The sequence below is a fragment of the Bison bison genome, unplaced genomic scaffold (genome assembly GCF_000754665.1).
Source record: "Bison bison bison isolate TAMUID 2011002044 unplaced genomic scaffold, Bison_UMD1.0 scf7180017864483, whole genome shotgun sequence".
Classification (NCBI taxonomy): domain Eukaryota; kingdom Metazoa; phylum Chordata; class Mammalia; order Artiodactyla; family Bovidae; genus Bison; species Bison bison.
Genome location: NW_011495043.1, coordinates 897920 through 912463, shown reverse-complemented (window position 1 = coordinate 912463; position 14544 = coordinate 897920). Strand labels below are relative to the sequence as shown.

Here is a 14544-nt window from a genome sequence, read left to right as displayed (position 1 = left end):
GGCCCCAAGATGCAAGGGGACTAGTTCCTGGCACTGCAGTTTCCTAGGAAATTTTCAGGTGGGGATTCACAGAATGGATTTGAACTGTCATATCCTGTGGACAGTGAGCACCACACCTGTCGCTGAGATCTAGCCTCACGAAACCATGGCTGTGGCTCTTCCCCTCATTGGTGTGAGGAACCATGGAATGGAGGTGCTGAAAAATCACAAAGTGACTTTTATTCCTCAAAGAAAATCACTTCGTCTTTAGCATAATATGGATACTAAGGGTCTAATGCTTTGATGGTGTGTAGTATGAATCTCTGGAAACAGTGTCAGACTTTATTTTTTTGGGCTTCAAAACCACTGCAGATGGTGACTGCAGCCATGAAATTAAAAGACGCTTACTCCTTGGAAGGGAAATTAGGACCAAGCTAGATAGCATATTAAAAAGCAGAGACATTACTTTGCCAACAAAGGTCCGTCTAGTCAAGGCTATGGTTTTTCCAGTGGTCATGTATGGATGTGAGAGTTGGACTGTGAAGAAAGCTGAGCGCCGAAGAATTGATGCTTTTGAACTGTGGTGTTGGAGAAGACTCTTGAGAGTCCCTTGGACTGCAAGGAGATCCAACCAGTCCGTTCTGAAGGAGATCAGCCCTGGGATTTCTTTGGAAGGAATGATGCTAAAGCTGAAACTCCAGTACTTTGGCCACCTCATGTGAAGAGTTGACTCATTGGAAAAGACTCTGATGCTGGGAGGGATTGGGGGTAGGAGGAGAAGGGGACAACAGAGGATGGGATGGCTGAGTGGCATCACCAACTCCATGGACGTGAGTCTGAGTGAACTCCGGGAGATGGTGATGGACAGGGAGGCCTGGCGTGCTGTGATTCATGGGGTTGCAAAGAGTCAGAGATGACTGAGTGACTGAACTGAACTGAACTGAACTGAGTATGAATTTCAGTCAACCTACACATTCAGTTGGGCTTCCCTGGTAGCTCAGTGGTAAAGAATCTACCTGCAATTCAGGAGATCCACGTTCGATCCCTGGGTCAACATGATCCCCTGGAGAAAGAAATGACAACCCACTCCAGTATTCTTGCCTGGGAAATCCTGTGGACAGAGGAGCCTGACGGGCTACTGTCCACAGGGTCACAAGGAGTCAGACATGACTTAACAACTATGCACGCACATTCAGTTAACCAGCACCTGCGTACTTGCATGCTAAGTAGCTAAAATCGTATCTGACTCTGCAACACTATGGACTGTAGCCTGCCAGGCTCCTCTGTCCATGGAATTCTCCAGGCAAGAATACTGGAGTGGGTTGCTATCCTCTCCTCCGGGGGATCTTCCCATTCCAGGGATTGAACTCACATCTCTTAAGTCTCCTGCATTGGCAGGCAAACTCTTTATTTCCAGCACCACTTGGGAAGCCCTTTAACCACCACATTTGTTCTCTAATCATTCTAGGGGGTGGACCCTTACTGTAGTGTGAGCAGATCTGTCGGGTTAGTCATGACTTTGAACTATGGATGAGAGGACAGCAGCACTCCGGGGAGTCCATGACAGTGCCTTTCACCCAGACTCTTCTCCAGTATCATGCAGGCAACCTTCTCCCCCATCATAATCCCTCATAATGCTGTTCGGAACCAGCCAACAGCTTAACATGGAAGGCTAGGAGTCTACTACAGTAGTGGTTCTTCTAAACGGACCTAGAGGTGGCAGGGCCGCAGAGAACCTCTCTAGAGCCAGCCTCCCGACCCTCATCATCCTAGACTTTCTGTTTCAGTTAGTTTCAGAGTCGGGTCCAGAAATCCGGAGTTTTAGAAGTTTCATAGGTAATTTAAATATATAGCCATTCAGGAACTACAGCTTGTAACATACTATATTAAATATCGTTTTGCAAAGACTTGAAAGCAGGATTGATGTTCATTCTTCCAACAAGACCGGTCCCCAGAGAAACCTATAATCATGGACTATGAAAAATCTAGGTCCAGACCAAGTTTGCTTTTTACCTAGAAAGGCTTCTTTCTCTGCCCCATTTCAAACCTGGGGGAAGTTATTGAATTGTGGATGTCATCTGGTGGTAGTTACTGTTGTGCTCAGGATTTTGGAAAGACTTCTGTTTATTTGGCACACTGCACACAAGCCTGTCAGGCCCTGGGGATTTGTGGCATTTGCAGAACTTACAAGGCAGGCAACATAAAAATATATAAGTCACTGAGTGAAATATTTGGGAGCTCCCTTCACTTTTACAAATTGGCCATAAAATAGAAACCACAGACATAACATTCGTATAACCATGGTTGCCAAGAATGAAGAATCACTTGGGGTGCGGGAGGGAGAAGGAGGGTTTTTGTTGTGTGCTTCTTTGTAGGATGCACAAAGAAAGAGTAAGTTTCAAAAATTTGTGTGCAAATGATAATAGGGACATTAAAGTTGAAATGCCTAACAATTGGCAAATATCTGTTGAGGAAAAATGGGGATTTTGATCTAAAGAGGGCTTTAGACATCTTTTCACAGTCGTTAAGTTTACCATTTGAGGGTATTCGCTTGTCTTGATAGACATTTTAAGTGCATTTAGGATTTTATATACATTTCACTGTGATGTATTGCTTCCTGTTTTTTCCTTTCCTAGTGAAGTGGGTCACAATATCTGAGGCAGCTGTGACTGCTTACAGTAGATGAGGGGAAGGAATACAGGGAAAACTATATCCTTCTCTTCCCCTCCCGTTAGCTGCTCTGACACTCCGGACTTACATTAGCTTATAAAATGCATCCTGAGGAAGGAGCAAGAGAGGCCAGTCAACTCCTGTCAGTTCCAGCTGAGCATCTGGGGACATAAGTAATGGATGAGTAATGCCTGATGATTCTGGTTGTGAGAGTAGACTGTTGAACAATAGCATTTAATAAGATTGGACACATTCAAGACATGACAAAAAGAAATAGCATCTCTGTTGCAGAAGCCAAACTAAAGGTCATTTTCACCTTTTGATGTTTTATTATATTAAATAGAGTGTCATTTTGGGGTCAGGTTAGCTGCAAGCTGGGTTTTAGTTGTTACATGGTACGTTTTTAGCTTTGTGACCTTGAACACACCAAATGATCTCTCCGGCCTTGGTTACGCATCTAAAAATACTCCTAATATCCATCTCACAGGGTACTTGAGTGGGTGAAAAGACAAGATAAAGCTCTAGTCAAGTCAAACACAGATTGGGCTGTGGGTGGGGATGAAAGAGACTAGTGGTACAGGGTGGGGAGGGAGTTGGAAGGGGATGAATTAATCCACATAGTCTCTAGACTTCAAACTCTGTCATTGTTTGAATCTGTGGTCTATGAGAAAGAGAAGAGCACACAGGAAATTCGCTTAGGTACTATTAATGATGCTTAAATTATTTGAAAATTTAAATTCCTAGAGAAATGTACACTAGAGTGAAGACAGTTATGCTATTTGATTCACTATTGTTAACAAAGATTAAAAAAATTTATATGGCACAGAGCCTGCACTTGGGGGTCAGGGTCAGCCCTCCATAAAAATCTGTCCTGTTTTTTTACCATCATTTCAGAAAGTACACATCAGAAAAGATGACAAAGTTGGTAAAACAGACTTCAGGAGCACATTTATAGTTCTACTAAAAACAAGGATGAGCAGCAACTCATTGCCATTGTTAATTTTAACACCTATCCCAAACCCCCAAATCAACTCATTGATCTGGCCTGACTAAATCTGCCAGTTTCCAGTGAATTCCATAGGTTTTTAGAAAGGATTTAAAAGTCCCACCCTAAATTTGAGAAAGGTTATTATTTGTGATGGTGTATTGTATGTTGTGGCTCAGACAATAAAGAATCTGCCTGTAATGCAGGATACCCAGGTTTGTTCAATCCCTGGGAGGCGAAGATCCTCTGGAGGAGGGCATGCCAATCCACTCCAATATTCATGCTTGGAGAATTCCATGGACAGAGGAGCCTGGCAGGCTATGGTCCATTGTGTCGCAAAGAGTCGGACACAACTGAAGTGACTTAGCACACACTCACTGTGTTGATTAACCAAGAAATTCAGGAGAAATTATTTCCACCTCAGGTTTCTAAGTGCCTCTGTTCTTCATCTAAAATTTCTAAGATACATTTTATACTCTTAGAATAAAGTACTTAATATGTTGTAACTCACACCTTCTAGGCCACCAGTTGACTAAATTGTTGTTCTGTGCTGTCCTAGGAGACAAGGAAAAATGTATTCATCCAATTCTTGATTAATTCCCCCAAAGAAATTAAAAGTTGTGTTTATTTTGGCAGCTTTGTCACAACCACAGTCTATCTCCCAGCCTGGTTATTACAGAAAATCCAACTTACACACACTAGTAGTGCAATTCCACTAAATGTGAAGCCCAGTTCAACCTCCCTGGATCACAGTCTCATGAATAAGAACTAAATGATTCGTCCGAATATCTGAACTTCTACAATTATTTCCAGAGGGTAGACTTTTGAGGTACTCACTGATTGAACCGTAAATGAAAGGACCTATTATATTGATGGTCTTTTTTACCCTGATGATTTTATTAGCATTTGGTCAGAAAGATCAGCTGTATTGGAAGATTGTCCTGGTCTCACTGTTAAGTGGAATCATTGTGTTAATGTTAAACAGTACATTAAGCCTCTCAGAGCTGCCAAGAACCAATGGATGTCTATTGAGACACTATGTATCCAAGGCATTTTCTAGGCACCATGAGGACATGTAGATCACAGCATCCATTCCCATCACTTCATGGCAAATAGATGGGGAGACAATGGAAACAGTGAGAGACTTTCTTTGCTTGGGCTCCAGATGGTGACTGCTGCCATGAAATTAAAAGATGCTCGCTCCTTTGAAGAAAAGTTATGACCAACCTAGATAGCATACTAAAAAAGCAGAGACATTACTCTGCTAACAAAGGTTCATCTAGTCAAAGTTATGTTTTTGCCAGTAGTCATAGATTGGAGAAGGAAATGGCAACCCACTCCAGTATTCTTGCCTGGAGAATCCCATGGACAGAGGAGCTTGGTGGGCTACAGTCCATGGGGTCACAAAGAGTTGGATACGACTGAGCGACTAACACACACACATCAGGGCACATAATAGAAGATATTATGACTGACCCTAAGGAAACAAAGTATTGCTCATTTAAAAAATATATATGTGAAGAATTATATCAAAATGGTATATGACTGGTTGCTACGTAAGTGATATTAGTATTATATTTTACTCCAATGACAATTAGCCTTGAAGCTCCAAATTTACAAAATGCTGCTCTGCCTATAAAACATTTTAAGAAAATTAAACGTGTAATTACAAAGGCAAAAATTCAAATTGCATACCATAGCCAAGTTTGGGGTATATTTAGATATGTTGTACTATACTCTTTAACTTTGGGCCTTTTATGGCCTTCTGTTATGGATATGTGCTGAATGATGGAATCTTTTGGTTATTTTATTTGTCAATTACTGTTGAATGCCCAGCATTCAATATGGAAATAATATCTTTATTGGGGATTTAAATATTTAATCAGATACTTTTATAATTGCTTCTTAGTCTATCAGAATTTTTATAACTTGGCAATTAGAAAAGAAAAAGAAATAAAAGGCATCCATACTGCAAAGGAAGAAGTAAAACTATCTCTGTTTGCAGATGTCATGATCAAATATATTGAAAATCCTAAAGAATCCACACAAAGAAACTATTAAAGCTAATAAAATGAGTTCAGCAGGGTTGGAGGATACAAGATCAATATACAAAAATCAGTTGTATTTCTACCAGTGAGCAGCCAATCCAAAAATTAAATTAAAAAGCAGTTCCATTTATAATGGTGGTTTATTTACTAAGTTGTGTCCAACTCTTGTGATCCCATGGATTATGGCCCGCCAGGCTCCTCTGTCCATGGGATTTTTCAGGCAAGAATACTGGAGTGGCCTTGCTAAAAACTAGCAAGGGGGCACTTTTTCAGTCCCCTTCTGATGTCTATGTCAGAAGCTTTCTCCTATCTCTTTTATAAAACTTTATTACACATACACACACAAAGAATACTGGAGTGGGTTGCCATTTCCTTCTCCAGGAGATCTTTCTGACTCAGGGATCAAACTCAGATCTCTTGCACTTCAGACAGATTATTTACCACTAAGCTACCAGGGAACACCATTTAAAATAGCATCAAAAAATAAATAAGAGAATTATAAGGCTTGTACACTGAAAATTGAAAAACATCAATGAAACAAATTAAAGGAAAATCCAGTAAGTGGAAAGACTTCTATGTTCATGTATTGGAAGGCTTAATATTTTAAAATGGCAGTAGTCCCTCTATTGATCTATTGATTCAACACAGTCCCTGTCAAAATCTCAACGGCCTTTTTTGCAGAAATTGACAAGCTGATCCTAAAATTCATAAGGAAATGCAAGGGACCCAGAATAGCCAAAACAATCTTGGTAAAGAAGAAAACAGTTGCAGGGATTCACCCTTCCTGATTTCAAAACTTAGAATGAAGAAATGGTAACCCAAATTCTGTGGTTCTGGCATAGGATGAACATATAGATCAATGGAACAGGACTGACAGTCCAGAAATAAAACTGTAGTTTTATGGTTAGGGGGTTTTCAGTAAGGATGCCAAACAATTATATAGAGAATGGAAAAAAAAAGTCTTTTCAAAAAAATGCTGCTGAGGCAGATGGATATTCACATGCAAAGGAATGAAGTCAGATCACTAGCTCACATCATACACAGAATTAACTCAAAATGAATCAAAGACCTGAATATTAGCACTAAAACTATGAAACCTCTAAGAGAAAACACAGGTGTATATCTTTGTGACTTTGGATTAGACAATGGTTTCTTAGATATGATACTGAAAGCGAAGCAACCAAAGAAAAACTAGATAAATTGGATTCCATTAAGATTACAATCTCACGCTTTGACATTTCAAGAAAGTGAAAAGACAGTCCATAGAATGGGAGAATATACTTGCAAACTAAGAAAAAATATAGAACTTTTAAAACTCTATGGATAGTGCATAGGATCCTACCTACTGTACAGGAAACTCTGCTCAGTGTTATGTGGCAGCCTGGATGCGAAAGGGCGTTTGGGGGAGAATGGTTACATGTATATGAATGACTGAGTCCCTTTGCTGTCCACCTGAAACTACTACAACAGTGTTAACAGGTTATACTCCAATATAAAATAAAATGTTAAAAAAAAATGAAATCTGAAAAAAAAAAACAGTGAAAAGATTAAATAACCAATTTTAAAATGGGCAGTGTTTGAATAGACATTTGTCCAAAGAAAATATACAAATGGCCAATAAATACATAAAATATGCTCAACGTCATTAGTCATCAGGGAAATGCAAATCAAAACCACAATGAGATACCACTTCACACCCATTAGGATGGCTATAATAATAATAATAAAAACAAGCAATAACAAGTGTTAGCAAGGATGTGGAGAAATTGAAACTCTCATGCTTTGCTGGTGGGAATATAAAGTGGTGCAGCTGTATTAAAAACAGTTTGGCAGTTCTTCAAAAAATTAAGCATAGAGTTACCATATGATCCAGCGTTTCTACTCTGAGGATTTACCCAAGATGAATCAAAAACAGATGTATACACAAAGACATATAGACAAATGTTCACAGCATATTTACTCATAGTAGGCAAAAGGTGGAAACAATCCAATGTCCATCAACTGATAAATATATAAACAAAATATGGCCTATCCATACAAGCCATGTAAAGAGATGAAATACCAATTCATACTACAACACTGATGAACCTTAAAAACATTATGCTCAGTGAAAGAAGCCAGACACAAAAGGCCGCATGTCCTGTGATTCCATTTATATGAGATTTTTGGAAAGCTATAGGCAAAACCCTAGAGACAGAGAGTAGATAGTTTCAGTGAATCAAGATAATGAGGTAAATGGAAGTGAATGCTAATGGGTGTGGAGTTTCTTTTCCAGTGCTCTGGAATTAAGTACTGGTGAAGGTTCACAACTCTGTGAATATACTGAAACTCACTGAATTGAACACGTTAAAGGGTGAATTTTATTGCTTTTAAATTATGTCTCAATTTTTGAAATTACTATTATTTCTCCCAAGCACTCTACAGATTGTTCTAATACAACTTGCAAAAGAATATTTTCATTAAAGCACCTATTTATATATTTCGTTCTGAAGAAAAAGACAACAGTGACTTCACAATCAATATTCTAGATGGCATGAAATTGTACCAGTTTTAAGTGTCAGCATAGATGGAGGAGTCCAGTGTTTCTCTCATGTTACACCGTGAAGAAGAATCCCGGTTCATTGTGTCCATTCTCGTTAGCTTCGCACGGGCCCTTCTCACTTGCTGTTGTTTTTCAGTTGCTAAGCCGTGTCTGACTCTTTGCGAGTTTGACCAAATGTTTATCATTCTGCAGTTGAGGGAAGAATCCTCAGTGTTTCAACCCCACAGTCTCTCATCTGCTCTCGCTCATTCCCAGGTGCTGCCTTTCCCGAGCCAGGTGGTGTACAACAGAGTGGGCAAGTGTGGGAGTCGGACCGTCGTCCTGCTTCTGAGAATCTTGTCAGAGAAGCACGGATTCAATTTGGTCACGTCAGACATTCACAACAAAACCAGGCTTACTAAGAATGAACAAGTAAGTTGTCTTTGCTTCATTTGCACCATTAGTGGGTGCCTTCCAGAACACCCTTTCACCCCTACCAAATGAATACCAGAGTTACAATATCATACTGTATTTTTGCCAGGGTGTGGAAGGAAATTTAAGTTGAGGGTTCTGACAGACGTCTGTAAACCAGGAAGTTCCCCTGAAGGGATACTTTTATTAAAACCAGTGAAGGATAGAGTACATGGTCATTGTCTGTTTAGCTAAAATTAGCAGTGCTTAAATCTCACATAGGTATGCCACTGAGTTATAGGTAACGCTGACATCTTGGGAGCAAAAATAAGAAAACCTGATTTTAATATTTCTTCCTTTGCATTTCCTCACAAATGTCCTAAGTTTTTATGGTTATAATAAAGAGAAAACCCTCGTTGGGCCAGGAATCTGGTTGGTTGATGGGGGCACGAGCTTCCTATTATGGTAAGTTCGGGGGGTCTTGAGGTGCCAAAACAGCTCTTGGCCTATTTAGTGGTATCAAAAGAATTATCCCACCTCCTGGGAACAAATCTGCCCTAAGACGCTGACCCATATGAGGCCCATGCGGGTGGTAGTCAGGAAGCTAGGAAGACAGATTCCACTTTGTAAGCTGACACCAAAATAGGGTTGATAGTCTCCACTGAGATGCTTTGTTAGTGTAGACAACAGGCCTAGTGCTCTCATAATCATTTCACAGGGTCAAGTTTGTTAGCTTGGTCTCAAAAAGTTGCTTTGGTCCTCTTAGGTATTTAGAATGGGTGAATAGCCACCAGTATAAGTCAGGGCAGGCTTTCCTGGTGGCTCAGTGGTAAAAAATCTGCCTGCAATGCAGGCGACCTGGGTTCGATCCCTGGGTTGGGAAGATCCCCTGGAGGAGGGCGTGGCAGCCTGTTCCAGTGTTCTTGCCTGGAGAATCCCCCTGGACAGAGGTGCCCAGTAGGCTGCAGTCCATTGGGTCCCACAGAGTCGGACACGACTGAAACGACTAAACAGCAGCAGCAGCGTAAGTCAGGGCTCTTCAGAGAACAGTACCAGCAGGATGGAGATATGGCTATCAAAAGATAAACAGATATCAGTGTACAGATGGACAGACAGACAGGAATGGAGATGTACTATGAGGAATTGGCATATGCAATGACGAAGGCTGAGAAGTCCCACACTCTGCCATCTGCAAGTTGAAGGCCCAGTAAAGCCATTGGTGAAACTGAGCTCGAGCCCAAGTGTGAAAGCCTGAGAAGCAGGTGAGCCCATGATGTAAATCCCATGACGTAAGGGCAGGAGAATATAATATGTGATGTCTCAGTTTAGTCAGTGAAGCAGGAAAAAAAAATCACTTCCTCCTTCTTCCACATTTTGTTCTACTCAGGCCTTCAAGGGATTGGATGAGGCCCACCCATGCTGGGGAGGGATATCTACTGAGTCCAACTGATTCAAATGCTCATCTCATCCAGAAGCACTCTCACAGACACACTGGGAAATACTGCTTAATCTGGGCATCCCTTGGCCAGTCAAATTGACACATGAAATTTAACCATCACACCACTCAGTGACTAGGTAAATTTAGGGAATAAACCAGGTGCATGGTTTACTAAGGTGAGACCCTAATGCTACGTGTACTTCTGTCTTACACGATCTTCACCTTTCAGGCATTCAAAACCTCACACACGCAGGGGATATGCAATAGCCTTCCTGTCTCTCTTGTCACAGGGAATGGGAGGACTGTTTTGGGAGTGTAGCGCTGCCAACAGTACTTGCTATAATGTCTGTGTATTTACTGTCTTCCACAGTATAGAGATCAAAATGCCCATTTCTTTGAAAACTTCCACCAAGGGGTCTCTGAGTAACAAGTCTAAATAGTCATAAGCAATAAGCAAAAAAAAAAAAAAAAAGTTTTGAGATTAGATAGCTCAGTTGGTAAAGAATCTGCCTGCAATGTGGGCGACCTGGGTTCCATCCTTGGGTTGGGAAGGCCCCCTGGAGAAGGGAACGGCTATCCACTCCAGTATTCTTGGGCTTGCCTTGTGACTCAGCTGGTAAAGAATCCGCCTGCAATGTGGGCGACCTGGGTTCAATCCCTGGGTTGGGAAGATTTGCTGGAGAAGGGAACGGCTACCCACTCCAGTATCCTAGCCTGGAGAATCCCATGTGCTATACAGTCCATGGGGTCACAAAGAGTCAGACACGACTGAGTAACTTTCACTTTCACTTTTTCACTTACAAGTTCTGTGGTAGGTGCTCAATAGAAAAATTATATTTGCTGACATTTTAAGATATCACATTCTATCAGTAATTTTCATGGGGTAGGTTCTTTGATTTCCTTATCTGATTGAAGAACAAATATAATTAGGGCTGGTTATACCCTTTTTGCCTGGAAAATCCCATGGACGGAGGAGCCTGGTAGGCTGCAGTCCATGGGGTTGCTAGAGTCGACACGACTGAGCGACTTCACTTTCACTTTTCACTTTCATGCATTGGAGAAGGAAATGGCAACCCACTCCAGTGTTCTTGCCTGGAGAATCCCAGGGATGGGGAAGCCTGGTGGGCTGTCGTCTATGGGGTTGCACAGAGTCGGACATGACTGAAGCGACTTAGCAGCAGCAGCAGCATACCCTTTTTACTCCCTGAAAGAGAGCAACTGTAATAAATAGCCTATGCGATTGCAATGTTGTTATAAATAAAAAACTTGGTTTTCTTTTGAGTCTTTCAGTCAGCTATCAGATTAGACTTAAATGTTCCTATGTATGGAAATTATGCTCAGTTCTTAAAGCCTAACAAAGTATAGTATCTGGACTTTAGTTCCCACTGCAGAAAGGTGTAAAAACTCAGAGGGAGCAAAGTAATGAGAATATTAGATCCTAAGATGTTCAGGAAGACCCTAGAAAAACAAGCACAAAATATGATATTTGAATACACTCTGGAATTTTAAACAAATCAACCTACTTTGTTTCCTGTGATGAACTGTAAAGGGAAGGACTTAGACTAAAAATGAAGAATAATTTACTAATGGTACACAAATTGTAAAGTCTTTTAGAAAGGGTTAAAGCCAAAGTCATCCTTTCCTCTAAAACAGAGGTTAGTTCTCATCTGTTTGGAATGATTGGCTTGTCTGAAAGCCAGGGAAAAGACTAGACAATCTTTTAAGGTTCTTTCCAGCCCTGTGATTCTGTGATATATTTATACAACTTCTGCCATGATCTGTGTATAATTAGTTGAAGCATTTCTGATTCCTGTGGTCAGTGTGACCTAGAATATACTTCATTACTTGGTTATTGCAGATTCCTATTAAATTATAAGGCAAGTTTTAAAAAACTTAAGGGAAAGGTATAGATCTGGTAGAAAAAGCAAACAAACAATTTTGATGTACAAACAAGCATAAGGATAGTGACAGTTGCCTCTCTGGAGCTAGCTGACCGGGCTGTGACATACAAGGGGAGCCAGGAAACGCCAGGACAAGAAACCAAGTTTGAAGTAGTTCAAAGAAGACTTGAAACCAAGTCTCAGGAATGTTTAAAGAAACTCTTTCTTTGTTACATGCATCCTTTTTCTAAAGATTCAAAGTGCATGAAACAAGTAGAGAAAAATTTTTATTTTAACCTAATATATGCAAGAAATAATCTGTGGTGTGAATAGCTCCCTTTTCTTGGTAATTTATTAAAGGAAAGGGGAGTATGTGATTTAGGGAGATGAGTTAAAATTTTATAGTCAGTGGTTCTTAACATGAAAGAGTAGAACTCTGAAAATGTAGTTCCCATGGCAACATTGTTCTCTGGAGTTAATGACAAGTCTGCCTTGGTGTAGTACGAGTTAAATGGACTCTTGTGGGCTGGCCTGGGACTCTCTCCACCATGTCGAACATTTCTTTTATGAGAAAATGTGTTCCAAGTTCCAAACTACTGACTTATAAATGAACTTTGGAAAAGTAACTGCTTATGAGACTGAAGACTGGAATCATCTGTATCATTGCATCCATACACAATGGCATCTCTCTGGGCTAGAGTCAAATTCACACATACATTTCTCCCTGGAGGGTACCTGTCATCTCACACACACATGCACACACACGTACACACACAAACCCATTGAGCACTAGATTTTAAAAAATCTATTTCATGGAGTAAGACACTGAAGGGATTATTAAAAAGGAAAGAGAGCATGAAGACAGAAAATGTTACAACATCAATAAAAAGCCCATTACATCTGCCCTTATAAGAAATAGAAATGCCTTTGAAGTTAATATTTTAGAAAACTCTGCCTCCACAGAAGAACATGGACAGCTGGTGCTGGCCAAATGTTGGACCTTTTGCAGGGCATATAATGGGAACTCCGGATGACATCATTTGATTTATGCTCTAAAACCAGATTTAAATCGCTTGGGCTAGTTTAGATACTTTCTTGGAAAACAGAGATCATGTACAACCTAAAAGATAAAGAACCATTTTCCAGAAGGCAGGATGTGTGATTTCCAAAAGACTCATACCCATCTTTGTTAATGGTCTGACCCTATCTTTCAGAATGCTGCTCTGAGGATAATAAAAGCCAATATGTCAGAGGCATATCACAGACCTAAGAAGTCAAAATGATTTCATTCCTGTTGAAGAAAGGCAAAACTGTTGGCATATGAACCTAAAAGATGGAGAAAGCAAATACATTTCCAATTTTTATTTAGACTTAAGCTATGTGTGTGTTCAATCACTTAAGTCATGTCTGACTCTTTGTCACCCCATGGATTGTAGCCCCCCAGTCTCCTCTGTCCATGGGATTCTCCAGGTAAGAATACTGGAGTGGGTTGCCATTTCCTTCTCCAGGGGATCTTCCTGACCCAGGGAATGAACCAGCATCTCCTGTGTCTCCTGCTTTCCAGGTGGATTCTTTACTGCTGAGCCACCAGGGAAGTCCGTACTGAAGCTATGGAGGATTCCAAACTGAAATAGCAGCACCTGCTCTGTGCTAATTGTTTTATTTTATTATTTCATTTCTTTCGTTTGGACCTAAAACTAGACCAGTGAGTGGGTACGATTTCCTATTTTATGGATGAGAAAACTAAAACAGCCTGATGAAGTCACTTTCCAAATATAATAAAACTGACTGTCCATAGCACTTGGGCTTGAACTTGGGCCCTCCCGAATTTAGGAGCCACCCTCCTAATGCAGTGGCTATATGCTCTGGTTGCACAGCAGGATCTTTTTAAAACAAAAAAAAACACAAATGTTTATTTTTTTATATATTTTTGTCTGTGCTGGGTCTTCCTTGCTGTAGGCTTTTCTTCAGTTTTGGCAAGCAAGAGCCACTCTCTGTTTGTGGTGTGTGAGTTTCTCTTTGCAGCAGCTTCTCTTGTTGTGGCTCCCAGGATCTAGAGCACAGGCTCAGTAGTTATGGTACACGGGTTTAGCTGCTATGCGGCTTCTGGGAGCTTCCTGGGTCAGGGATTGAACCTGTGTCTCCTGCATGGACAGGTAGATTCTTTACCACTGAGTCACCAGGGCATCCCCAGCACAGCCTTATGATTATGTAGTTGCTGTATGTAGCCCTTCTTCTGGAGATTCTGGGGTAGAGTCTAGAAAAGTTTTTATTTTTTTGATCAAGCACCACAGGAGTTTCAGAGTTAAGGTTGTTGTTGTTTAGTTGCTAAGTCATGTCTGACTATTTTGTGACCCCATGGATTGTAGCTGCCAAGCTCCTCTGTCTGTGGGATTTTCCAGGCAAGAATACTGGAATGGGTTGCCATTTCCTCCTCCAGGGGGTCTTCCCGATCCAGGGATTGAACTTGTGTCTTCTGCATTGGCAGGTGGATTCTTTACTACTGAGCCACCAGGGTTAAGGGTCCTTGTCAAAACCATCATATCAGCATTTCCCTAAGTGTGTTCCTGAGAAATTTAGTCTCCTAAGACATTGGGGGAAAAAATGAAAAT

At 40.8% G+C, this 14544-nt stretch overlaps 1 protein-coding gene across 1 annotated transcript in view; it reads left to right on the top strand.

Annotated features, from left to right (window-relative positions):
- UST (uronyl-2-sulfotransferase) overlaps positions 1 to 14544 on the top strand; it is a 321018-nt gene that overhangs the window by 193653 nt on the left and 112821 nt on the right. The window contains exon 4 of the mRNA XM_010862570.1: positions 8480 to 8635. Coding sequence (XP_010860872.1) covers positions 8480 to 8635 — 156 coding nt within the window. The remainder of the gene's footprint in view (positions 1 to 8479; positions 8636 to 14544) is intronic.